The following is a 27,042-nucleotide window of genomic DNA, read 5'->3' on the forward strand; positions in this document are numbered from 1 at the left end:
GAGCCTACAGACAGGAGGGGAATCAGCTCTTTGAAAGGTTGATAGCAGGACAAGGGGAAATGGTTTGAAGTTGAATGTCAGGGGAAGTTCTGTACTACGAGAGTGGTGAGGTGCTGGAACAGCTGCCCAGAGGCTGTGATGCCTCGTCCATCCCTGGAGGTGTTCAAGGCCAGTTGGATGGGGCCCCGGGCAGCCTGGGCTGCTATGAAATGTGGAGGTTGACGGCCCTGCATGTGGCAGCTGTGCCGGCAGCTCGCTCTCGGAGGAGGCGCGGTCCGTGACGGCCAGGCTGGCGCCGAGAGCAGCGCGCCGTTCTCTCGCCGTTGCCCGGGAGCGGAGCCGCACAACCCGCGCGGTGCCGCAGTGCCGCGCTCCGCTCCGAGCCACCTCGTGCCGCGCTGCCGGAGTCCCGCCCGGTGACTCAGCGCGGCCCGGCCCCACGCGGGGCGGTGCGGAGGGGCGGTGCGGCGGGGCGGTGCCGGCGGGCGGACGCGAGGCCGCAGGAAGCGGGGCCGAGAGGCGGCTGGGGCCGCGGGGCTCCGCGATGCCGTTGCTGTTCCTGGAGCGCTTCCCCTGGCCCAGCCTGCGCACGTACGCGGCTCTCAGCGGCTTGGCCCTGCTGGCCGCCGTCCTCGGCGCCCGGCGCGCCCTCGTCGCGGCCGGCGAGCAGCATGCGGGCGGGCCGCGGGCCCTGGACGTCGCCTACTACCTGCTGTCCGACGGCCTCTGCGTCTGGGTGAGCCGGGCCGCGGGCGGGGCCCGCTGCGGGCTGTGGCCGCTGTCGTCGCGCCGCTCCGGGCCGGCGGCTTCGTTCGCCGGGCGTTCCGCCGCGCCGGGTTTCTAGAAAGAAGCGAGGCGAGCCGTCGGCCCGAGGGCAGGCTGACGTTACGGCGGAGCCGCGCGGCGCACGAGGGCGGGCTCTGCCCGGACCTCCGCCCGGATCGCTGCCTTCCCTCCCTCCCGGAGCGGGGCGGGAGATCCGTGGCTGACCGCTTGGTTTCTGTGCAGGTGCTGGTGAACACGGCCTGCTGTGTCCTGATGCTGGTCGCTAAGCTGATCCAGCGCGTGGTGTTCGGCCCGCTGCGCGTCAGCGAGAGGCAGGTAAGGCGGCGCGGCCCGCTGCGGCTCACCGTGCTCTGCCGAGCGCGCGGCGTAAATCAGCTTTAAAGCAGATGTCAGCCCTGCTTCTTTGCGTTCCGTGCGCTGAGCTGTCTGGTAGCACCGTGTCCCCAGTCCCCAGGAAACCCTTCACCTTTAGCCGCTGTATCTGCAGTTACCGGCTTCCAGTTTGTTTCTGGAGGGAACTTTTCTTTGTTTAATGGTATTTTATGAGCCCGTGGTCAGCTTGAAAACCCTTCGTTCACGCTGCCAGATTGCTTACAAGCCTGCCTCAGTTCAGGGTGTTTGTAACATTTGTGTTTCTTCTCTGTTCCGCTTGTGTGTGGCAGCATTTCTCCACTGCGTTTCACAGTTAGGGAAGTGCCGCCGCTGCTGACTCTCATGCCTTGCTCTGTGCCCTGACTGCTGCACAAGTACTGGTGCTCTCCAGCCTCAGACATGGAGGGGATGGCTTAAGAGTGGTCAGGCATGCATGTGGCCAGGTCTGAAGGCTCACACTGCTCATTACTGCACTTGTCCTGGGGGAGGAGGTTTGTCAGAATGCAACTGGAGGACCATTACAGCCCAGACTTTGTAACAGCAGGATCCTGCAAAAGATAAAAGCAGCAGCAGTGGTTGGAACAGTAGATGTTTTAAAAATAAGCATGTAAGCATAGTTCTCTAGGAAAAGTCAGACTGTGATCATTTCTGGCACGCGGAGCTGTGGCACGTGAGGCTTTGTGAGTAGCCACGGGTCCCTCAAAACCTGTTGTATCTGTGATTCACTCCCTTAGAGCCTCTGAGTGAAGTATATAACGAACAGGCCACTCGCTCAGGCTTTTTTTTGATCATACATGTTGACAGTGAGGGTATGGAATTTTAACCAGTGATAATTCCCAGGTTCTCTTCTCTCTTAAAAGCAGAAGTGAAAGGCAGTGACTGGATTCATTCGTTTTTGGATAGTGGGAGTATGCTTAGGGAAAGGCTGGTTGTTGTTACTGGTGAACCAACACTGTCAGCACTGGGAAGGAATGCTGGGCATGTCTTAACTCTCTTTCTGGTGGTTTCATTGTGTACTTTAACAAAACGTGTGGATTGTCAGTGCTCTCTCCACAGTAACCGAGTGTCTTTATTTTCAGCATCTCAAGGATAAGTTCTGGAATTTCATCTTCTACAAGTTCATCTTCATTTTCGGTGTGCTCAATGTTCAGACAGTGGAAGAAGTGGTCATGTGGTGCCTCTGGTTCTCTGGGCTTGTGTTTCTTCATCTCATGGTCCAGCTCTGCAAGGATCGCTTTGAATACGTAAGTTTTGATTAAGGGCTCTCTTTTGGGGATTACAAATTTAGAGACACTGAGGATAGGTTGCAAACAAAACACTTAGGCCTTTTCCCCACCTGAGGTGGGAAGGCATGCACCTTCCTTCCATTAGCTTCAAATGACTGCTTTGGAATGCCATGTCGATCTTACTCCTTCAGTTTTCTCATCTGATAAACAGAGCCGAGGATATTTATTTTCTGCAATGAATTGCTCCTTACATATGCCCTGTAATTACTGTTGCTTAACTCTCTGTCCTGTCTTCATAGCTCTTAGTGGAGAAATCTGGAGAGCACAGCTCCCCTTGGAAAGGTGCCCTTTGGGGCTGATCCGTAAAACCTCTTTGTGTCAATTCTGTGCTCGTGTTTCAAGCTCTCTTACATCTACACAGAGTCCCGAAGCCTTTATGATACGCAACACAACTTTCTTCATAAACTGCATGCGATTTCTGTTAATACCAGCAATTAATTTGGTTGTGAGACCCAGAAACTGAAAACTAGGCAAGGAGTATGGAACAGGAATTTGAACAGTCAGTCTTGTTCTTCAAGCACCTGTAATGCATGTGTGTTTTCCTCAGCTCCTCTGTCCTGGAATAAAAGAGTTTGAGCTAAACCAAATCCATAGATTTCCTCCTGGTAGTTTTGTAGTGTCTTTATTTTGTTATTGATATCCTGTAAGGCCTGTCAATTCACAAGGAACCGAGCACCAAATTTGAAGCGAAATGGACCGGGGCTAGGGAAACTGAGACAGGAATGAAGCAGGCAGACATTGGGTAGTACTGGGCTTGTTCAGTGCTTGGGACTGCAAGAGAACAAAGTGCATGTGTGGAGAAATCCTTCTTATATCCCTTCTGCCTTCAAAGCATGTATCATAGTTTTTTGTTTGGACAAGTGATACTGGTGTGATCTGCCTTGTAGGCTCAGCTGGATGAGAAGCTGAACCGAATGTAAACAAGGAAGAAGGAATTGGTTTTAGAACAAAACGTGGGAGTCAGCTTTAGTCAGAGTGGGGTGAAGCTCTGGACAGCTCTTTTCCTTATCCTGTTCTTCCTGCCCTGAAAATAAGGTCATGGACCACCCTTCAGTAACTTTTGACTTGATCTAGATGTAACCTACTGTCAAGGTAGCTTGGATGATGAATATGTTATATATGATATCGAATGAGACCATTTGCAGTAGGCTCTGCCCAGCAATCTCTAGCTGCAGCTGAGTTTTTGGAGGGTGGTGTCTCATTCTTCCAGTGTTGTTGAGTTCATCCTCAGCAAATGCTGTGGATTTGATACAGAAACTATTGGGTGGGAAAGCACTCTTGGTTTTATCACACAAGTGACCTCAAATAATCAAAATGATCCCTTCTGACTTTAAAAAGCCCTGTGAATGGAAATGAGAGGGAGATGAGTGATGCCTTGTGGTGGTATGTCCCCTTAGCTTTATTCCACAGTGCTTATTGCTATGCTGCCTGGTTGAGGTCATAAAACTGATTGGGAAAACAAAGCAAGGAAAAATTGTCTGGGGAAGTGAACATGGCAGGGAGGATGAAGTGCTAATTCAAACCTGTTATGTACTTATGTGTTTGTGCTGCAGCTGTCCTTCTCTCCGACAACACCCATGAGCAGCCACGTCAGAGTGCTGACCCTGCTTGTGGCCATGCTGCTGTCCTGCTGCGGGCTGGCAGTCGTATGTGGTGTTATTGGCTACACCCATGGGATGCACACCTTGGCTTTCATGGCAGCAGAGGTGAGACTGCTTTCATATGGTGTTGTTTCTGCTCTGCTTTTCAATCCTCAGCTGGGGCTGTGTGACATTTCTTGGCTCGTGGTGGATTTGCCTTTTATTTCCCCAAAGAAGCAGCTCTGTACGAGCCTCTCTCCAGTGTTAGGACAGTTGCCAGGAGTGCATTCTTTCTCTGTTCAAAGTTTAAGCCCACAAATACTCTTTGTCTGAAGAAGGAAATAAGATAAATCTGAGAGATGACGCTGAAATCAGATGCAGTGCATGAAAAAATAATGGTTGTGTTTCATGAGCATTGCAAGAGGGCTTAGTTGAAATGGCAGTTAGGGAGAGGGACAAAATGTACACACAGTGTGCATGCAGCCCTTTCCCTTGAGGCTGTTTTCTATTTCATTTCTCCCTAAAAGGATCACAGCTAACATCCTTTCCCTAAGGCGTGCCCGTGGGATTTGTTTGAATAGTTGCATCTCAGATGAGATGAGCAATTTTTGTTTGTGCACCTCTGTAAACATCAGGCAGTTTGTGAAGTACACGTCCATGTGTTTGTGGGGTGAAATCAATGTGCTTGTGATGTTATGGTCGTTGCACTCTGCCTAAGGAAGTGACAAGTGAAGGGGTGGTAACCAGTGTCACTGCAACTAAGTCACGCTGGTGCATCCTTGGTTCTTATAACAGCTAAGATCTGTTTTTCTTCTCCACTCCCTGGGATCCATACTTGGAATTAGCAAAAACGGTCAGCTGATAGCAGGATGATATGGTGCTCAGTTACTGGACACATCAGTGTGTTTTCTCTTAAATAGGAGACCACGCTGCAGGGCTGGATTTGCAGTTCTTGAAGATTTATTGCTGTCTCTAATAGGGGGCTCTTTTAACACTGCATCTCTTATCTTGGCTCAGCACAATGGTGTATCTGCCCCATCCCAGCATGGGGGAGCTTTATCAAGGGAGAATTTTGGTTTCCAAGAGCTGCCTGCGTGGCGCTTGGTGCTGTTGTGTTCACTCCAGCTGTTCTTCTGCTTGTTGACAGAGGAAAGTGTAGGTGCATGATCCTCAGCCGAGCCACAGGTCCATGCTGCCCTCTGTGCTGTGGAGGATGTATAGGAAAGGGTCTTCTGCCCTCTCCTGCTTCTCAGATCACCGAGGGCTGTGTGGCAGGCTGGGTTTGGTGGCTGTGGGTGGACTCTGGGAGGTTGTTTGGTTGTTCATTGACCTTAGTTATACTTTGTCCTGTGCAGCGTCCAAGTGCAATGAGTTCCATGTTTCACTCTGTGTTGTGTACAGTCCCAGTTGTTGGGACTCATCTGTCTGATGCCATCCCTATTCCCTTCTGCTGTTGCCTGATACATTGGTGATGAAAAGTAGCAAAGAACCATTCCCTGTTTACTCTTCTTCACATCACCTTTATTTTATGGACCCTTCTCCTACTCCTTCCAAAGAAAAGAATTCTTATCTGTTTAATCCTTTCCACACAGAACAGTCTAACCCTGTCCCTTCCTGCACCTTTTCAGTACACCCTGTGTGGATGACTGAGGAGTTCCTTTGACTTCAATACCCAACACTCGTGGCAGTGGATTAAAACATTCAGGTTTCTTCCAGGTGCTGGCAGTGACACCTGGTGGTCCCTGAGCTCTCAGTAAAAGAGCATTAAATCTTGAAGGCTGAAATGTGTTCTCTGGCTTCAGGAGGGGCCCTGCCAATGTATTCTGTTTGAGTGTATCTAATTACATTAATCTGCACTAAGCAATTCATCTCTCCCCTGACTGCAAGCGCCCACTGTGCAGTGCCTCACAGCAGTGTGTGTCAGCGTGAGGGAGCAGAGCAGGCGGCTGCCTTCCCTGTGCTGCGTCCTCCAGGGAGCAGTGTGCAGTGTGGAGCAGTTTCCTCTGTGTGCCAATCACTGGCAGCTCCTCAGGCCTCCAAGCTGGGTCTCTGCTGGTGCAGCGCTGCGCTTTCTGTGCTGTTGCCTTGCTAGCCAGCACCAAAATGTCTTGGCAGCAGAATGGTGGATTGGAGGAAAGTATTGGAATGACAGATTCCAGATGCTGACTTAGGTTTTAACCTCTTCAAAGCTGTAAAAATCTTCGCATTTGCTGCTGACAAACATCTTCCTTGCTGGAGACTTCCTGCCACGTGTCCTAGTTCTGACATCACTCTGCGCTCCGTGCTGCATCCACTCACAGCTCGGGCGGTCGTTCCGTTTCACTGCTTGTGTGGTGAGCAGTGGGACGTGTTTACTTTTCCTCTGTGGCCTGCTCAAGGCTCCTCTGTAGCCAAAACCCTGAGAACAGAGTGGAGTCTCTTTCTCTTACCCACATTTGGCATAGGGGAAGGCACAGGGGGGCCTGACAGCCCCGTAGAGCAGCCTGAGTGCTGAATTCTGTTTGGAGACTGTGCTGAGCACAGCACACAGTGAAGGGTCAGCTGCTGCTGCGTTTGGAGCTGTTTCTGTGCTGTTTCATTTGTGTGCCTTATTCTTTGGGCAGAATGCTTTTCACAAACGGAAAAACACTCAAAACCACTTTTACTGCTACAGTGGCATGTTAGTGTTTGTGAGGTTTTTAATTCCGTTGCCATGTTGAGTGCCTGCGCTGAAGGCGTGCCAGCAGGCAGCTCTGCATGCATGGTGTGTTGTCACTCCTTGTGAATCCCCTGTGCTGTGGCATCTCCTGGCATCTGCTAGCTGCCGGGGGGCTGTGGGCAGGCTGGGGTTCATCCTGTCCCTCTGCTCCATGGTGTGGCACAACAAAGGGCCCCACAGCTGAGTGGGGTGATGGGGCATGGTTCCTCTGTGGCCAAGTGCTTAGGTCATCCAGAAACACACTTTTCTGGTGGTTTGTCTTCAGACTGCTGTTTTCCTGCATTTTCTGTACCCATTTATGTTCTGTGTACTTAACCTAGAGAGCTTGTCACAGGTATGTTGTGCACACAGCTGTTTCACAGGACTTCAGGCTGCTCTGAACACACCGTGTGCTTCAGCACTCAGTACAGCTAACCAGGCTGGAACACTGCTAACATCTTGTTTCCTCTTTTGCAGTCCCTGCTGGTGACAGTCAGAACTGCTCATGTGATTTTGCGGTGAGTACTCCTGTGGTGGTTACTCAAGAAGTTTGTGCACATGGTGTGGATGTAAGAACCGTATGCAGTCGCCTTGCTGCATTGCGAAGGTGTATTTGGAGATGGGCCCCTCCTGCTTTGGAAACAGAAGTTCTGCAGTGCATGGATCACTTCAGAGGCTGCTAATAGAGCAGTGCTTAAGACCTGGATTAAAATGGATTGGCACTGCTGTTTGGGGATTGATTTATGCTCCTTGATACCATCGTGCGGTGTTTCTTTTAAGATCCTAATCTCTCTAACTTTTGCTCTAAAGAAGTAGCATGCTCATGCATCTGCAGGGCGTATAGAGGGTATGACATAAAGAGCAGGAGCTCTTTGTCCACGTCACTGCCAGCATTCTGTGTCTGTCATTAAGTTGTAATGCCTCACCTGAGACACACCTCAGAGGCTGAGCAATGTGGGTCTGCAGCATGCAGTGCTATCATGTCAAAAGTGGCACGCAGTTTAGTGAACACCATTGTATCTTCTGCTGGGGTCTGTAGTGCCAGTGTGGGCCAAGCACTGGCTGCTTTTTGCCTTTGTCAGATGTTGCTGTTTGAAACCAGTAAAATTAGAGAAAACAAAGAGAGCACTGGGCCTAGAAGGGGCAAAGAGTCCAAATCCAGAAGATAAATAGCTTAGAGATTTTAGCTAATGAAAACCAGCAGGTAACGTTAGTGTCTGTGCTCTTGCAGATATGTAATTCATCTCTGGGATCTCAACCATGAAGGGACGTGGGAAGGTAAAGGCACATACGTGTACTACACGGATTTTGTCATGGAGCTGACCTTGCTTTCGCTGGACTTGATGCATCACATCCATATGCTGGTATGGAGTGCTGCAGATAATGCTGAGTACCTTGCCTTAAAGCAGTGGGCGCTGGGTATTTCAAATATGTATTTTTGTTTTGCTTATTTCATGCGCCAACTGTTGTAGAGGAGTTCAGTAAAAGAAGAGAAAAGTGTAGCATGGGGCTTCTGGCATTCTTTCCTCCTGTGTAATTGCAATCTTCATAAATAACTTCGTTATGGAGTATTAACTACTGTGTAATTACCTGTTTAATTGGCTTTATTATTGAGCAATCAGACAGAATTATTTTTACTGGCAGCAGGGGGCATTCAGACAAACAGGGCTCGAACACCATTTCTCCTGGTTGTGAATGCTGTGCTGCTCAGGTTGTGTTTGGGAGGGTGAAGAGCAGCAGTTCCTGTGAACAAGCATGGTTAGTTTGAGTGTTCTTAGCAGAAGAACTGATTTCCTGGGTTCTTGCTCTTTTAAGAACGGATGAAGCTGCTTGTGGCTGCCTCCTGCTTCCCACTTCTGATCGCCGTTGCTGTTTTCTTTCCCCAAAGCTGTTTGGCAATATCTGGCTGTCGATGGCAAGCCTGGTGATCTTCATGCAGCTGCGCTACCTGTTCCATGAGGTGCAGCGGAGGATTCGGCGGCACAAGAACTACCTGCGTGTGGTTGGAAACATGGAGGCCCGGTGAGCTGCCTGCTTGCTCTGGGGTGCACGTTGTGCCATGGGGAGAGGAGCCCAGACAAGAAATGGGGGTTCTCTTACGTTCCTTTGATGCACAGCGGCATGTTGTGAGCTGGAGAGATACTGTCTGCCAAATCCTGCTCTGAAATCTTCCTGTTCTGGAGGGTGTGTTTTTGCAAACGCTTTGCTTCCATTGTATTTGTGATGAGGGACTGTGTCTCAGTTTAACAGATACGTAGGGCTGACTTTTACCAGACATCCTGCTTTTGTACAAGTAATGCTGGTCACAAGTGAACTCTCCAGTCCAGAGTTTCTTCTGTTTGCCCTCATGTGCTGCCCTAGGCGGTAGGGGTGGCGTAAGGTCTGCTCAGCTCAGCCTGCTTCATGTATTGGCTTTGGTTCTGATGGAAATTAATGCTTCTAATTTCCTCAGGCCGTGTCGTTCAGTTACTGCCTGAAATTTAATCAAAATATTAATTAAAAAAAAATCAGTTCATTAAACGTGGCCACCTTCAAGCCAGCTGTGTACCTGGAGCAGAGCCGAGGGCCATTCAGGATTACTTTAGGCCACCCCCCCGTACCAAGACAATGTAGAGAAGTGGAGAGGCCTGCTAAAGACTAAGTGTGCCAGGTGCTGCTCCATCTCTGATCCAGTGTTGTCATAGCTCAGCTGTGTCCTCAGTCAAATGAGGAGCAACGGGGAGTTTTTCTGTGCGTTGCTGTACCATTTTCATTTTAGACTCCAGTGGATTTGACCAGCTCTGATGCCTGCTGCTGTGCTCTAGGTAGAGAGAACAGTCTTCCCTGGAGATTCCCAGTGTTTTCTTTGCAAAAGGTCAGGTAGTGCTGTCGTAGCAGGTTTAGAGCTGCACAGCCAAGTTCATCCACGGTGCGTTATTTCTTTTCAGTAATGCAGCTGCTGAACCCCTTACATTGCTCTCAAAGCCGTTTTGAGTTGCAGATATTTTGGGCATCTTGTCTGAGTGACTTAATGCATTGTCATCATCCTGATTGTTTTGGAAAAACTGTGTTCTGGCTTCTTGGTGAATCTGCCAGCATGCAAGCTAGCTTCGTGTGTTTGTGTAGTTGGTTTTCAGGTTTGCTGCACAGTAGCAGTACTGCAAGCTGTTGTTGTGCCACTCATCTCTGTACTGTTTGTCTTTGAGTGCTGTGCAGTAGATACTTGCATGGCACTGTAGTTTAAATATGTAATAATTCAAAGACAAGTGGAGGTTGGTGAAATCTGAGGGCAAAATTTGTCAAACCATAAGTACTTTGGATCCCAGGAAGACGTTTTAATGGGTACAGCTATTAAAGCTCATTTAGAAAAATGACATAAGGCAAATCTATACAGGTTATAACTTGAGGTTCTCGACCTAATGATCATACTCCTTGGAACAAAAAGTCAGAGCTATTTGAGCTTAGGGTGTATGCAAGATGTGCCAAAACAAACTCTGTAAGAAAGCATGGGAGGGACGTGTACGAGTTTTCCTTTACAGTGTGAGTTCTAGTTATGGAAAAGATAACAAACATCCCTGCACGCCTCCCCCAGGGAAAAATGAATGTGGAGGGTAAGGTTTCCTCAGCACAGGATTCTCAAGGCAGAAGGCTGTGCTGAGTTGGGATAATCATTACTTCTGTCTCTTCCTTTCATAGGTTTGCGGTTGCGACACCTGAGGAGCTGGCAGTCAATAACGACGACTGTGCCATCTGCTGGGACTCCATGCAGTCCGCGAGGAAGCTCCCGTGCGGCCACCTCTTCCACAAGTACCTTGTTGGGCTGCAGGGCCTGGGGAGGGGGGTGATGTGGGCAAGTGTGACGCTTAGGGCAGCAAGTAACCAGCTGTCAGCTGAGCTGTGGTTGCTTACTGCCTGGGCCCTCTTGGTCTGCTTCTAATTACAGAGCAAAAGTAGCGTTCGCTTCCATTGCTTCCATGTTGGAGTTGTTTCATTTGCTGCCTTCTTTCCTCTGAACTAAGAGTATGTGTGTTGTCAGCTGCTGAGCAGGTAGTACTGAGTTATGGTATCTCAGCTGCGAGTCTGTACCCTGCCTTGCTGTGGAAATGCTTGGTAAAACAGGCTTTCTTTTTTTCCCCTCCATCTCAGTCTTTGTTTCTTCCATGAGCACATGTTGGTTTTTGGGAAATGAAGAAAAATTGGAGTTAGACCCTTGTGTTCTCTTCAGATACCAACTTCAAGGAGAAAAATAGCCAATATTCTTTGTATGGCACATCTTTACATGGTGATGAATGTTCCAGGACATTTGTGGAGGTCTCGTCCAATCAGATGGTTTTGCTGGGCTCTGAGTCCCTCATGGCTGTGCATGGAAGAGGTTAAACAGCCAGCTGGGGAGGTCACTGGCATTGCTAGTTGGGCAGGGAAGCTCTTCACAAGAGGGTCATTCTCTGCACTGTTTCTTGCACTCAGTTGGCAGTGAGTCACAGTAGGTGCTCGTGGAGGTAGAGTGCTCCTTAGATGCACCTTTCCTTAGATCTTGTGTAGATTTTTTCTTTGCATCTGTACATTTTTTCTTTAAGATAAAAGGAGGTATGGGGCTGAAGGTGGGAATTTCTGAAGTGTCATTTGGTTAATGTGCACGGGCTCTTGAATTCTCCCCATGCTGTCATCTGAGCAGGTTCTTTTCTGCAAACAGCTTTTTACTTTTCTGGTAACTGTCAGAGCAGAGGTTAGAATCCGTGTGCTAATTTGTTGTCATTTGTGACAGCCTTGCCATAAATATTTATCTGTGTTCCAAGAAGTCTCTAATGAGATAATTTGCCACAGTAGCAAAAACTCCTCTTCCAGTGCTGATGAATCAATGAATATTTAATCTCCTCCTGAGCACTTGAGAAGCGCAGGGTCTCCTCATCAGAAATTTATCTTCTCTGTATCTGAAATGACCCTTTTATAATTTTTTTCTCTGAAGCTCAATTCCCTTTACCTCACTGGTGCTCCTAGGGAGGGAACGTTATTGTACTGGATGACTTCGGCTTGTATGTCAGAAATAGGTTAACCCACAGCTCAGCTCTGAGCTCTCAAACCTGCATTTCAAACACCTCTCTCTTTCTGCAAGACAGCAAATGTTCAGAATTAGGGGATCGTTGCAGTGGCAGATGCTGGTTTGTGTTAATGTATTGATACAGTTCCAGAGTTGTACTCAGTGTGATGGTTTTCGTGACTTTTTTCAGAAATACTTCAGAACTATGAAGGCTCCTATCCACATCACTCTGCCAGAACTGCTGTGAACGTTTATCCTTGTCTTTTAAATATTTGCCCAGTTGCTATTTGCCCTTTTTCAGCTTGAGATGGTGAGAGAAAAGGCACTTTGTTCCCTCTTTCCAGGCTGAACTTGCTTGTTTTCAGCTAGACAGGCATCATGCTTGCACTGGTTGTGTTTGGGCTAAATCTGCAAGCTTGTTTATAAAACCTGCACCACTTGAGTATTTTCAGCTGGAAAGAAAAGGAACACAGCCAGTCATCATCAGACCTACCTTGCAAATGATCTCTGAGCAGTCTGTGTGCACTTGTTAATGCTCTGAGCAGAATATGCTGCAGCTACTTGAGGTACTTGTGATAATGATGCCTTGGAAAATTGCTGCAAACTCACCGTACTGTTGCTGTGCTCCTTTTAGCTCTTGCCTGCGGTCCTGGCTGGAACAAGACACATCTTGCCCGACGTGCAGAATGTCTCTTAATATCACTGACAGCCATCATGTGAGGGAGGATCACCAGAGGGAGAATCTGGATGAGAACCTGGTCCCCGTGGCAGTAGCAGAAGGCAGACCGCGCTTGAACCAGCACAATCACTTCTTCCACTTTGATGGTGAGTTGAGCAGATCTGACATCTGATGCTGCTGACCAAAAAAGCAGAGGGAGCAGCCTCCTATAGGAGAGCATTCTTTGTTTCTGTGGTGCAGGCCAGTTGGACCCGACCCACTCTGGGACCAGTTTCAGCTTGGTTAGAAATAGCCCTGTTTTTAGTAAACTTCTGGAGTTATTTGTTTTCCAGAACTGAATCTGGTTCTGGATTATTTTAATTTTCCATCTAATGGGAAAAGAGAGTCTTGTTTTCATGATCCTCCTCTAGCCCTCAGCTTGTTAAGCCTCTGACAGCATCTGCTAGGAGCAGTCACTGATTTGCTCCAGCCATCTCCATCCCTAGGGAGGGCTGCAGTGAGAACTCCCTGTTTGTACCCCGTGGAAACATGGTTACACACATCAAATACACGTAGAAGTATCTGAGAATAATGTGGAAGTATGCTGAGAATCTCTTGCACGCATGCCTGACTTCCCTTGTGATTTCTTATCCTTAGGCTCTCGAATTGCCAGCTGGCTGCCCAGTTTTTCAGTAGAAGTGATGCATACTACCAATATCCTTGGTATCACACAAGCCAGCAACTCCCAGCTCAACGCTATGGTAAGGCTGCTTGGCTGCTTTGGACCTCAGCCTTCCTGTTTGTGCTGTGGGGAGAAGGGGGTTTGCATGTGGGTAGAGAACAGAAGGGGAAGGAGGTCAGAGCAGTGCTTGGGTGCCACATGGAGGTTGTCTTCTGAGTGAGAAGCTTCATTTCAGTGAAGCTAGGGCTGTAGGTTGTTTGGGATGTGCGAACACAAAGGGTAAACAAGTGATGGAGAAAAATTGCATGTACTTTCTGTGGGATGTAGGTGTATATGGGTAGACCTTTTCTTAGCCTGCGTGATGTGACTTTAGCTTTCCTTTAGTACTCGGCTTCACCCACAGCTTGTAGCAGTCATCAGAAAATTCAGTTGTTGGTTGGTTCAGCAGCTCACTGTAGCACAACTGACTTACTGATTCCTGACAGTGATTGGTGCTGAGGATGAAGTCCCAGGTTTGACCATGAATAAGCTCTCTACTGTAGTACAAGAAGGGAAGGAGGTGACATTATGGAATTTCTTTGGTTTGAGAAGTGGCATTTCCTTTGAGTTGTTCAGGCTGTTGTGTGCTGTAAGTCAGTAAGTGCTCAGTGAGGCATCATGTGAGGGTGACAGAGCTTTCCCAGTGCGAGACCTCTCCAAGCCTTCATGATTGCTTAAGCCTCGATAGGATAAGGACACAATTATTTGGGGGCTTGGAGTCAGGGTGTGGGAAGGCGTTGGCAGATCTTAAGTGAAATATGCAGGGACCCTGCACCTAAAGTCAGCTTAGGTTTTTTTCCGGGACAGAATGACATAAATGGGCTTTTATTAAGGATGAGTAATGATTTAATGCTGCATTATTCAGAGTATCAACTTATATTGAAATATCTGCTTTAATGGAAAGGCAAAGTTAGCAAACCACTGAAGTGTTACACATTTTTAATAGACATGAAGCAAAGTTCTTCATGTTACTGAATAAAACCCTAGGGAAGTATTTCACAAGACCAGAGGCTGAAATGCTGCATCAGTTGCTTTGCTCACAGATAGGTACAGCAGAGAGTGCAGTTTGCTGCAGTTGGTTGTGTTTCAACACGCTGTCAGCTGGTGCAGTTTTTTGCTTAGCTTTTCAAACTCCTTGTACTCAGTTTTATTTGTTATGCTCAGTTTTTTTCCCCTGTAACTTTCAGAGCTTTCAGACTGTATGAAAGCTGTTCTGTAAGCAGAGCGGCAGGAGGGAGTATGTGATGAAAACCTCTTCCAGATGTCCTTACCGTCTTGGAATGCATCTGGGACAGAGAAAAACAATTTTATTTAGATGGCTTTTTTAATGTTCAGCTAACTTTCAGTCATGCCTGAATTCTGTATAGCTCTTTATTAAAGGTGCTGTCACAAAGTAAGGGTTGGGAATCTTCTGAAGCCTTTATCTACGTGCCTCTGGCAGTAGGAATGTACATTTTCAGGACCATGTGGTGCCTCCATAGCAGTTGTAGTTTTGCTGTTGGCTTCAGCGGAGTCGAAGTATTGCCCTGTAAATCACTGCCAGAATGGGTTTTTGTTCCCTTCGTTTTTTTTTCTTCCTGCACGTGAGTTATTATAACCTAAACTTGGAGCTGTTCCTTTTCTTTCCTGTTTCCAGTCAGACACTTACCAGCTAGTTTTCTATATCCCAATACTGCCCGTGCAAACCTTGCTTTCCCCAGGCCCACCAGATTCAGGAGATGTTCCCTCAGGTTCCCTACCACGTAGTTCTGCAGGACCTGCAGCTGACCCGTTCTGTAGAGATAACCACCGACAACATCTTGGAAGGGCGCATCCAGGTGCCTTTCCCCACACAGGTAAGTCATCAGGCTGTGCACCTAAGATGTCTGTCTTACATACGCACTGAGCTTGTAGGGGTGGGTGGCATCAGGTATGGGCACGGTGAACCCAGCTTAGCTCAGTGCAGTGTTACTCTTCAGATTTTACCTGAAGATGTTGCAGTTGGAAGGTGCAGACCAGTTTTGGCTGTCTGGCAGTGAGTTGTACCTTCATGTTGCAATGTCTGACTTAATCTGAACATCTCGCTGTTGTGTATGGTTGAGGTATAAGCATCCGTTCCTTGCCGTAGCTCTTGGAAGGGCCCCTTGATGTGTTAGGATGGCTCTCAGCTGTGCTTTAGCGTTGTCCGTGTTTAATGCAGGACACTTCCTTCATGTGAAAGCTGAAGACTGTCACCAGTGGGCTGTAGGCTGTCCCTGCTGGTGCGATTGGGCTGCAGGATGCATCGACTGCTTTCCTGTGCAGTCTCAAATGCATGACAGAGTGCCAAATGCTTGTGAAAAAACACCTTGGGGTTAGTTTTTCCTTTGTCTGGAACTCCGTAAATGCAGTATATTCAGTCACATATCAAAAATGTGTATTAACAATGTCCTAGCTGGAGACAAATATTTGTTCAGTGAAAGCAGCTCTTCTCCGTTGCTTGTGTGCAGAAGCTTTAGAACATTTCCAGTTCATTTCTCTGCTGACAAATGATTGAATCGTACCATTTAGGAAAATTTTCCACAAAGAAAGTAGATGGCAAGAGCATGCCTTGTTCTTAATTAGTGATAGCACATCTCAGTAAAGCAGTCTGGGGACAACGGTTCTGCTAATAAGGATCCTGAATTCTGGCTGCATGCACATCGGATAGTGCTGTTATCTGGAGTGCAGTTCCAGCCTGCGTGCAGGGGAGCAGAGAGAATTCTCTTTCAGCACAGTGCTTTCTGTGCACTGCCAGCAGATCTGTTCCTGAATGGAGCACAATGCACGATGCTGCAGAGGGCAGAGTTCAGAGGGCTTGCTTTGGTTTGGTTGTTTCGCAGGCTGCATTAAACCCGTGATGTTTGTGTTCCAGCGTGCAGAGGCTGTTAGACCTGCTGCTAACAGTTCTGTGGAGCGGCACGGCGCTGAGCAGGAGGATGCTGGGACAGTCACCCAGGTAATGTGGTATATCCAGCAGAGGGCCACAAAGATGGTGAAGGCCTGGAGCATCTCCTGTGTGAGGAAAGGCCCACACACCTGGGTTGGTTTAGCCTAGAGAAGACAGAGAGAGGATCTTGTCAATGCTTATAAATGTGTAAAACACGGGAGGCATGTGGATGAGGCCAGACTCTTCAGTGGTGTGTGGTGATAGGGGCAGCGACCAAAAACTGGAGCAGAGGAAGTTCCTCAAAATATGTGGAAGAACTTCTTCGCTGTGGGGTGACAGAGCCCTGGAACAGCCCGCTCAGGGACGTGGTGGAGATACTTTGGAGATACTCAGGACCCCGCTGGATGCCCACCTGTGTGGCGTGCTGCAGGGAGCTGCTTCAGCAGGGGATAGGACTCGGTGAGCCCTAGAGGTCCCTTCCAGCCCCTGCCGTTCTGTGGCACTGTGGGGACTCCTGTTGCTGCTCTCCTGCATGCAGGAATTTTACATACACCACAGTCCAAACATAGTGCAGATGTCCTTGGCACAGAGACACTGCTCTGCTGCTGCTGACCCTGCCACAGAAGAGCTGTGCTGGGAGGTCTTTGTGCTTGATCTCTGGCAGGGCAGCAGATGAGTGGTTTTCTGTGGATGCCAGGCCAAACCAGCAGCTCTGTGCATTCAGTATTCGGTTCAGCTGGTGTGGGACAAGTTGAACACCTCTGTTACACAGCCACAGAGACAAACCTGGGAGACAAACCTGCTTAGCTCCCTTCTGTTGGTGCTTCTGTTGCTGAGAGACTTGGGAGCTTAGGGGCATTCTCTAAGAAACTCCTGTCTATTTTCTGTCTCTTCAATTTTGTTCTCAGTGTTTAACCAAGCACTTGGTGTATTGTAGATGTTCTCTTTCTTCTTGCCAGGAGAACATATTGCTGTGGTCAGTCGTACTCTTGTCTGTTTGGAAAGGTCTAGCAGCAGACAGGCTACTGCAGCAAATTGCACGTAATGTTGTAAGAAGCTTTCTAAATGCAGAAGGGAAGGGATATCAGAAGCCCTTGTCATTGCCTGCGGGTGAGACCTGCGTTTCCAAATAATGGATAGATGCAACTTCACACCTTATGGCAGCCACTGAGAGGGATTGAGGCGGGTCTTGTTGCTTTGTGCTTTAGATTTAGAGTAGGTTTTACAAGCACTCAATCTTTCATGCCCACTTAGGGTCTTTGGTAGGTGTCCAACATCGTGGCAGATGCATCCGAGTTCTCCTTGGTGGCATTTGGACACGTCAGGGGAGCTTGCATGCGCAAAGAGAAGCACCTTTTGTCATGACTGAGCTGGGCTTTCCTCTGTGTCGTGCTGTGCCTTAATTCCATCCAGAATTCAAAGAACTTAAGATGGAGATAGTGATACCTTTCCCCCAGATTCTGCTGGTGGCTTTGGGGGTTCTGTGCTGGCACAAGATGAGGGCAGTTTGGGGATGTGCTGTTGGCAGTACCAATGCACGGTGCATGGTGTGCTGCACATCCTCTTCGTGAATACATCTGCCATTCCTTCTTTACTGTTACACTGCTGATCAAGTCAGCTCTCCAGAATCTAGCTATGTCAAGAGCCCTGTTTTCAGAGAGCATTAATTATGAGTAATTAACGTCTATGTCTCTGAGATCCCTTCCACGCGCGGTGTGCAAGGTGCAGCATTACAGAATGCAGGCTCTTTGAACGTGGTTTGGATGAGCTTTGTTCTGTATTTCAGCTGGGGTTTTCAAAGCAGGCCAGGAGATGGGGTGCAGCAGGTAAAAGCCCAGCTTTTTTCAGTGCCTCAGAAAGTGTCAGCTTGTTAGTTTGATGCAAAGAAGCCCTGTTGGCAAGTTTTGCACAGTCTTGAGACTTCTATTTTAATTGAAATAAAACCCTCTTTTCCTAATTTCCTCCCTCTTTTTCTCTTAGACCAAAAGAGTGCCACTTGAACTCAACTCAAGACTGGAAGAAATGGGAGAACTGAGCGAAGTGGAGGCAGAACCCAGTGAAGCAGAAGATTTTGAAGCCAGGGGAAGTCGCTTTTCCAAGTCAGCTGATGAGAGGCAGCGCATGTTGGTGCAGCGGAAGGAGGACTTGTTGCAGCAAGCTCGAAAGTATGTTCCTTCCTAAAGCTTCAGCCTGGCCACTTGGTTTTAATCTCCCAGAATGGCTGTCACATGGATTATGACCAATGAAAGACTGGGGTGGTGCAAAGAGTGTTAAGAAGGATGAATACATTGCTGCAGCACGCTCAGGTGCTCCTTAAGGCCAATGCCTCTGATGAACCCAGTTCTGAAACAGCGTCTTGTGTTGCAGCCTGCTTCCCATGTGGATGATTGGATGATCCAAAGCTCTTCAATCGTAGGGTGATTTCTCCAGCTTCAGTGAGCTTTAGTTTGAGCTTCTAGGAAGTGAGGAAACGCTGGTTGTGCTGAGTTTCCTAGTACACTTCTAGCTAATCTCCCTGCCTGAGTGTCAGCCTGTGCTGTGTGCTACTGCAGCTGAGTTCACTGTCAGGCACTGCTTTCCAGATACAGAGCAAGAGCAGGTATTGAGCTGTGTGGGGCTGACAGACCAGAAGAGCTTCTGATTAACAAGGCAGCGCTGCCAAAGTGAACGTGGTCAGCTGTTTCTTCCAGCTTAACCAGAATTGCACGTAGAATCTTACTTTACATGAGTTACAGTCACGTTGGAGAACTTCACTAGAATCTAGTTGATGGTTTTAAAAAAAAAAAACAGGAAAAGCACTTTGGAGATTTAGATAGAATTATAGAATTGCTCAGGTTGGAAAAGACCTTAAAGATCATCAAGTTCAATTAGCGTTTGTAACCAGCGTTACCCATTTTTGTCTCAGGGAGACTGCTGAAGGGGCCAACAAAAATACACTGAAGTGCCTTCATATGAACCACTGGGAGATATGGTGCCTTCTGGGTGTTTGTAAATAGGCTCCTGGAATCATTTGCTTTGTTTGAAAAATGAGACAAGCATTTTTGACTTTCTGGTTTTCTCGTTCCTTTCCTGCGTTGAAGAGCTGTGGAATTGCCAACTGCTGTTTTGTCTCTGAGCACAGAAATGTAACAGGCTGTTACCTCTGGGAGCTGCTTCCTTGCACTGTTGCACGATGCAGACTTTGCAGCCCCAGTGCCCACCTGCCAGTGCCTTCCCTGTCCTCAGTGAGGGAGCTGCAGGTGCTGCCTGCGCTGACGCACTGTGGTGCAGCGGTGGGACCCAGTCAGTGACTCAGCACAGGCCTCAGTGTCCGAGTGCATCATCAGTGTGCCATGCAAAGTATTTCCCGCCTTTTGGTGTGCTTCAGCTCCCACCTTTGTTTCCTGAAAGCTGTTTTCTGGAAGCAAACTGAGGTCGGTCTGCTCTCACTCATCGTCTTTTCTCCTCTTGCAGGCGTTACTTGAACAAAACCTCAGATGAAGAGCTGAGCACGGAGAAGCCCTCAGTGAGTGAGGGAGCCTCTGCTGACCCGGTCACACTGCGCCGCAGGACGCTGGCAGCCGCCGCCGAGCGGAGACTGCAGATGCAACAGAACTCATAGCGCTCACTGCTTCTCCTTCCTCCTCCTCGTGAGCAATGTTGAATAAAAGAAATGAAATACAAAAAAAACCCTGCGCTTTCTATACCAGCAGGAAAGTGTCACTTCAGAGTTCAGCCAGCTGTGCAGCCGAGTGAGCTGGCTGCCGCTCTGCTGTATAAAGCATGTGGTCTAATCATGTTTGGACAGCTGACAAATTAACCTTTTTTGTAATATTTTCTATGTGACGTTGATCCCCTCCACAGACGAAGGCAATTTGTAAACCACTGATGTGATTTCTGTGGCTTGCACGAGAGGCGTTAGCCTGACTGCACAGCAGAAGCTGGGGGAGATGAGTTTGAGTTGAGCAGCCCTGGGTGCCGGTCGGAGGGCGCTGCCATGGTCATCCTGAGGCCAGGGAGAGTGGCTGCAAGAGGGGAAGGAAGCGCAGGGATTGGCAGCAAACCCTGCGTTAGGTGAGCAGCTGCTCTCAGCTCACCTCCAGAGCAAAGGCAGGAGCTGTGTCAGCTGGCTGCAGTGCTGCTGTGGTACTGCTGGAAAGTCCGTTTACAGGCAGATGGAAGCCGTCTGGTAACATGACATAGGAAAAAATGGCACTGTTAATTGTGCAGTGATTCCAGCACACAGCACTTTGTTCACCATCGCTGGGCTCTTGGCACTGGCAGGCCTGTAGTTCTGCTCGCTCCCCAGAGCTGTGCTGTTTTCCTTTTAGAGCCAGCAAGAAGTGAGAAGTGGAGAGGAGTGGAGTGGGGAAGAGCACAGGGAAGGCTGCAGCCCCCAGAATTGAGTGTTACCAAAAGCTGATGGAATCCCATTGAGGAGCCCACCTGTTTTGGACTGCAGAGCAACACGGACTTCAAGGCTGGAGGCTGGAGATAGCTCTGGTATCACGCTTTTAATTTCGTTTTTAACCCCACAGCTCCACCATGAGACAGAAGCATGGGGGCAGACGGCCCTTAGGCACCTTGCAGCCCCATCTGCTCACCTGGGATTTTTCTATAGAATTTCTGACCCCATGCACACCCAGAACCAGCAATGCTAGCTTGCATAGTGGGATTTTACACAGCTGCAACTTAACTGTTAAATTCCTGATGAGTGACTTCTTGTACCACTGCCCTTTAGAAGGAGCCCAGTATTATCTAGAATCGTTGGTATCTTTTTTTACTGTTGGTTTTTAGGGATGTTTAAAGGTGAATTTAATGAAAGGCGTTGCGTTGATGTTTAGGTGAAAGTAATTTATTGCAGTGAAACTTTGGGAAGCCTTACCTTGCGATGCTGTTAGTAAACTGCCAGGAATTTTTTGTTTTAGATGATTGGTTTTGCTCAGAGCACAGCTGTTTGGTTTTATTGTTTAAAAAAAAAAAAAAAAGGAAATAAAATCTTGATCAGTGTTGGAAAGTGTTTGCAAATTCCTGTGTGCTCCTCTGTGATGGGAATCCAAGCACGGTGTGAACGTGGAGATGGAAGAGAAATAATGCCTGGGGGGGGGGGGGCTGAAGATAAAGTGGGTTTGGGGCTGAGAGCCTGATGGGTAGGAATGAGAGCTGTTGGGTGTGTGGAGAATGCAGAGTTTGGCTGCGAGAGTGCAAAATCAGAATCATAGAATGGTTTGAGTTGGAAAACAGCTTAAAGGCCGTCTGTGCGCAGTCCCTGCACTGAGCAGGGACACCCACAGCTCCATCAGCGCTCACAGCCCCGTGCCCTGACCTTGGCTGTGTGCAGGGATGGGGCAGCACCAGCTCTGTGTGCAGCCTGTGCCTCACCGCCCTGAGCGCGAAGGACTTCTTCCTTAGCTCCGATCCGAATCTCCCCTCTTTCGGTTTGAACCATTCCCGTCCTGTCACAACAGACCCTGCAGGGCCCTGAGCAGCCGCTAGGGGGCGGCCGTGCTCGCGGCTGAGCGCTCCCTCATTGCCCGGCCCGAGAGCTGGCGTGGGCTGAATCCCAGCAGGAGCGAATAAAGGAGGTAAAGGAGATACAGCTGAGCCAGAGAGCTCCTCTAAGGGGATGGGGATGGGGATGGGGATGAGATGGAAATTAAGGAATTGTAATCACAGAAAGGCTTGGGTTAGACCTTAAAGCCCACCCTGCCATGGGCTGGCTGCCCCCCAGCTCCACATCCAGCCTGGCTCTGAGCATCTCCAGGGACGGGGCACCCACTGCTCTGTGGGCAGCAGCACCGGAGCCTCACCACCCTCTGAGGGAAGGATTTCCTCCTCATGTCTCACCTACATCTTCTCTCTTTTAGTTTAAAGCCATTCCCCCTTGTTCAATCTCAAGTAGATGGTGTAAAAAATTAGCCTTCCTCCTGGAATGGGGATGAAATTGAGATGGGATGGAAATGGGGTGTGGAAGGGATGGGATGGGATGGATGGGCCAGTGGTTGGAGCAGGGTGGGGCCTGGGGAGGAAGCCCAGATCCAAGGTCAGGTCCCAGCGCTGCTCATGATTCCTGGATCCTGGCTGCAGGATATCCTGGAGCAGCTCCTGGCCCCACTGCAGTGGGGGTGAAGGAGCCACTGGCAGCCGGCAGGATGGAAGGTCCTGGGGATGTTCCCAAGGTCTGATGAGCCCTGGGGGCTCTGTGGCCCCACTCCCTCAGCCCCACCAATAAATAGGGCCCAGCAGTCACCCAGCAAGGCCAGTATCCTCAGTACTGGGGGGAACTGGTGTGTGTTAGCACCCCAAATGTGCACACTGCAGGGCTGAGAGGGAGCAGAGATTGGGTTTCTGCAAGTGGGGACGCAAGAAAAACTAGATTGTGTTGGGTACAGCTGTGCTGCTGTGGGACCTGAGCCTATGGCTGGAGCTGCTCCTTGGTGGTATCTATGGGGCAGATTAACTGAGTGGGCTGATGGCTGCCAGAGGTAGGTTTTCATGATTGGAAGGAGCTGCAACTTTGAGCAGCCTGTGGAAAATGAAGCGGAAATAAAAGTGAATGTTGGGACCTGACAGGCTGGAAAGGTGGGCCTGAGTGAACCTAATGACGTTCAACATGGCAAAGTGCAAGGTTTGGCACTTGGGCAGGAGGAATCCCAGGCATCCATACAGACTGGAAGGAGCGGTGCTTGAGAGCAGCCCTGCAGAGAAGGACCTGGGGGTCCTGATGGATGAAAAGCTTAACATGAGCCAGCAGTGTGCATTGCAGCTCAGAAAGCAAATGGGATCCTGGACTCCATCAGCAGAGGGGTGGCCAGCAGGGACAGGGAGGTGATTGTCCCCTCTGCTCTGCTCTTGTGAGGCCCCATCTGCAGCACTGTGTGCAGGTCTGGAGGCCGCAGTACAAGAAAGACAGGGAGCTGTTGGAGAGAGTCCAGAGGAGAGACACAAAGATGATCAGAAGGCTGCAGCACCTCCACTATGAAGACAGGCTGAGGGAGTTGGGCTTGTTTAGCCTGGAGAAAAGAAGGCTGCAGGGTGACCTCATTGCAGCTTTCAGTACCTAAGGGGAGCCTAAAAACAGGAGGGGAGGCAACTCTGTGAAAGGGGAGATGACAGCAGGACAAGGGGAGATGGTTTGAAATTGAGGGAGGGAAGATTTAGGTTGGATGTCAGGGGGAAGTTCTGTACTATGAGAGTGGTGAGGTGCTGGAACAGCTGCCCAGAGAGGCTGTGATGCCCCGTCCACCCCTGGAGGTGTTCAAGGCCAGGTTGGATGGGGCCCTGCGCAGCCTGGACTGCTATGAAATGTGGAGGTTGGTGGCCCTGCATGTGGCAGGGGGTTGGAGTTTCATGATCCTTGAGGTCCCTTCCAACCTGGGCCATTCTGTGATTCTGTGAATAAAGATAATTGAAATCAAGGTAATAAAAATAAGTAACATGGACATGATGGGTGGCATGGGCTGGACCCGGTGACATCCTGCTGCGGGGCTGAGCGCCGTGCCCCCACACCCTCTCCCATCTGCATGATGCAGGGGATGTAAAAAACACCAACAGTGGCCTTGCAGATAAAAAAAGGGCAAATTCCTGAGAGCAGGAGCGGGGTTCAGCCCCAAACAGCGGCCCTGACCTGAAATGCTGCACAGCCCCACGGGCACAGCAGCAAACGGCTGCCTTCTTTTTTATCCCTGCAATATTCACTCTCTGCAGCCCAAGTGCCTCAGCGTGGTGGCAAAACCGTGATTTGATTCCACAGTACTGACTTTGTTGAACCACAGCAGTGTGACTGCAATCCAGCGCCTTCCCCAGCAGCTCCTGCAGCGCTGCGAATCCCCTGGCCGACCTGGTGGTGTTTGGGGTCTTTTGGGGATATCTGAGCTCAGACCGACCCCTCGCTGCTGTCACCGCCTGCTGAAGTCGAGACATTGAGCCGCACGCAGCTTGGAACCTTTTCAGCATCACCTGATGACTTTTGCACCACCAAAGAGCGACCCATTGAAATGTTCAGTCACCACGAGAAATGTTCACGTCTGATTATTTTTTGTCATTCTTCTCCTGGTAATTGCTTGTGCTTCACTTCCACGTGCACACACACAAGGTGTTGGAGCAATTCTCCTTCCATGATGCGGCCACGAAGACCTGGAGAGATGGGAATTGATGCTTTTTTGTGTGTGTGTGTGAAATTGACCCACATCCACTGAAATGTTTCTTCCATAGGCAGAAAATTGGGAAGAATTTCTTCTCCCAGAGGGTGGTGAGGCAGAGGCACAGCTGCCCTGGGAGGGGGTCACCGTCCCTGGGGGTGCTCCAAGGAAGGTGGCTGTGGCGCTCATGGATGTGCTCACAGGGCAGTACTGGTGGTACGTGGGCAGTTGGACTGAACAACCTTCGAGGTCTTTTCCAACCTCAGTGATTCTCTGATTCTATCCTACGAAAATCCCAGCAGGTTCTGGTCAGGCATTTGGGATAATGTCGTTGTCTTGAGAACAATGCCAGCAAAGGCAAAATGTACTTTTTACCTCTGTAATTTTAAGTTACAATTTTGCATGCAAATGTCTATTTCCACATTTGGAAGAGCAAAGCCAGACATTATTGGCCGGCTGTTACAGATAACACGTAACAGAAATTTACAGCAAGGATATGGTTTTGTACTAAAGTGCATTAGGTTGCTCAGAAAGGAGTGCAGGCCATGGGAACATCACAGCTTTGGGCTGATTTTCCTTCTGGGTGGGCAGATGGAGCAGGTGGACCTGATTGGGTGCAGAGGTGGGGAAGACCCTAGTGAGTGCTGAAACCTTCATCCCCAGCTCCTGCCCTGTGGCTTTGCACAACAGAAAGGAGAAAAAATCAGAACAACGCATCCCCCAGTGCAACACAGCCCCCTGCACCCTTCATCAGTGGAGTGGGACCCCATCCTGTGGATGGATCAGTCCCCATAAGCAGGCATCTCGGGTACAAAACGTGGGCTGTGGGTCTTGTGCCAGGGACCATGTGTTGCTGCAGCTCAGGGCACAACGCCCAAAGGATCCCAAAAGGAAAAAGTGAGAGTGAGCGGTGTTGCTAGGGAACTGCAGTGAGTCGGCTCTGCTTCCCTGTAAATGAGTCCAGGAGAAAGCCCTGGATTTTGGGTCAGAAGAGGGCAGGGGTGGAGGATGCAGGGGGACATGAGGGAGAATGGAAGGGAACGTGATGGAGGCTGGAGAGAGCAATAAAGTGAATGGAGAGGGCAGGGATGGAGGGTGGAGGGGAAATGAATGAGATGGAGAGGGAAATGATGGGGATAGAGGATGCAAAAAGCAGCGATGGAGGACAGAGGAGGAAAAGATGGAGGATGGAGGGGGAGATGTCAGAGATGGAAAGGGAAGGGATGGAGATGAAGGGGGAAATGGCAGGAATAGAGGGGTGCAAAAGGCAGAAGGGTAGAAGGATAGAAGGGGAAATTATAGAGGATGGAGAATGCAGAGGACAGTGATGGGAGGATGCAGCTTGTGGTGCCCTCCAGGAATGGGAGGGCAGCGATGGAGGATGCAGTTTGTGGTCGAGGCCACTTGCTCGACACAGAAGGAAGTTCGTTAAGCTTTAATGGCGCTTTGCATCAGCGGACATTATTTATGAGCCTACAGCATTCCCGCATCATTAGCCTTGAAACAGGTATAAAATATGAATGACCTTAATGAGAAATACTCGGCTGATGGTGAGGAGCATCCTGGCATTGCCAGCACCTGGCTGCCCATGCCACCACCCTGTGCTCTGCTGCGTGTCCCCAGCAGGGCCGCCCTCCCCTGCCGTCTCTCTGCAGGCTGGCACCACACTCATGGCCTCACTGGGTCCTACTGGGTGCCTGCATATGAGGTGGAGCACAGAAATTATTTCCAAGCTGTTTTCCAGCCTGGGAGCTGGCTGGCTTCTGCTACTAAACATAACTCTTCAGTTTTCCTTTTTTTTTTTTCCTAAAAATATTCCAAATGTTTTCCAAAGCAGAGCCCAAAGGATGCTATTCTCATCTCCCTGGTGGGCTGAGGAGTTAGCTTGCTTTCTGCCAACTCAAAGAGCCATGATTTCACACGGATCTGTCATTTCTTGTCAGGCTACTTCCATCTGGGAACGCTCTGCTGGTGTTGCCTGGGCTAACACATCTGCTTACTGGTGCATTGCCTTTCATCATCAGCAGGTTCGGAAATGTAAGATAAAGGTGAATCCTAACACCCTGGCCAGCTCCATATCCCTCCACAACATAAACCATGGCTGGGATGTAAAAGGGTATTCAGATATAGGTGCTAGATTGCTTGGAGTACAAGGAATGCAACTCACCACATTGAATTACCTCATCTCTACAGGAATAGTGATGTACCCACAGCCTCCAGCTACAGCAGATCCTCCTCTTCCTCCTGCTGCAGCCACTTCCCCTTTTGTCCACCTTTGTGCCCTCCCCATTTGCACTTCCCATGCAATCACACTGTGCCAGTCACCTGCCTGCATGGGCACGGGCTGAGCCGTGCCGAAGATTAGGATTACACATTGACAGACAAAAGCATTCCCCTGGAAGAAAGCACTTAGCGTTGTATTATTGTTTTTTCTAAGTAGGTAAATATCTGTGTTGAGTGAAATATGAATATCCATGTTCAGGGTCAGGATGGGATTTTGTGCTTACATTTCTCTGGGCCAGCTTATTCGGTGTATTTAGCCTGGGGTGACCCAGGCTGGAGCGTGAGCTCCACCATTCAGTTGCAGACAGGGCCATCCATTCCATGGCACATCCATCCATAGCACATCCATTCCACAGCACGTCCATCCCACAGCAGATCCATGCCATCTGTTCTGTCCATCCCATGACATATCCATCCTATGGCACACCCATCCCATGGCAAATCCGCCCCCTTGCATCTCCATCCTGTCTATCTCATGGCACATCCATCTCAAGGCACATCCATCCCATGGCACATCCATCCCATCCATCGTGTCCATCCCATGACATGTCCATCCCACGGCAAATTCCATCTCCTTGCACCTCCATTGCATCCACCCCATGCCACATCCATCCCATGGCATGTCCATCCCATCCACTGTGTCATACATCCCATG

General features: G+C 49.4%; 1 protein-coding gene across 3 annotated transcripts; it reads left to right on the plus strand.

Moving 5' to 3' along the window:
- The first annotated feature begins 529 nt into the window (after positions 1-529).
- On the plus strand, positions 530-20,980 carry AMFR (autocrine motility factor receptor). 3 transcript variants are annotated; one of them, XM_052685290.1, is made up of 14 exons: positions 530-736; positions 1,009-1,101; positions 2,238-2,402; positions 3,998-4,150; positions 7,179-7,219; positions 7,933-8,065; positions 8,590-8,723; positions 10,377-10,487; positions 12,353-12,543; positions 13,034-13,137; positions 14,798-14,932; positions 15,970-16,053; positions 17,965-18,149; positions 19,438-20,980. In XM_052685290.1, the coding sequence occupies exons 1-14, from the start codon at positions 545-547 to the stop codon at positions 19,583-19,585; spliced, it is 1,869 nt and encodes a 622-aa protein (XP_052541250.1). In that variant the 5' UTR covers positions 530-544; the 3' UTR covers positions 19,586-20,980. The 3 variants fall into 3 exon arrangements, with proteins under 3 accessions (XP_052541250.1, XP_052541252.1, XP_052541253.1); XM_052685292.1 differs by lacking the exon at positions 15,970-16,053; XM_052685293.1 differs by lacking the exons at positions 14,798-14,932; positions 15,970-16,053.
- Positions 20,981-27,042: the final 6,062 nt, after the last annotated feature.

The sequence above is a fragment of the Tympanuchus pallidicinctus genome, unplaced genomic scaffold (assembly GCF_026119805.1).
Source record: "Tympanuchus pallidicinctus isolate F22 unplaced genomic scaffold, pur_lepc_1.0 scaffold22, whole genome shotgun sequence".
Lineage (NCBI taxonomy): Eukaryota > Metazoa > Chordata > Aves > Galliformes > Phasianidae > Tympanuchus > Tympanuchus pallidicinctus.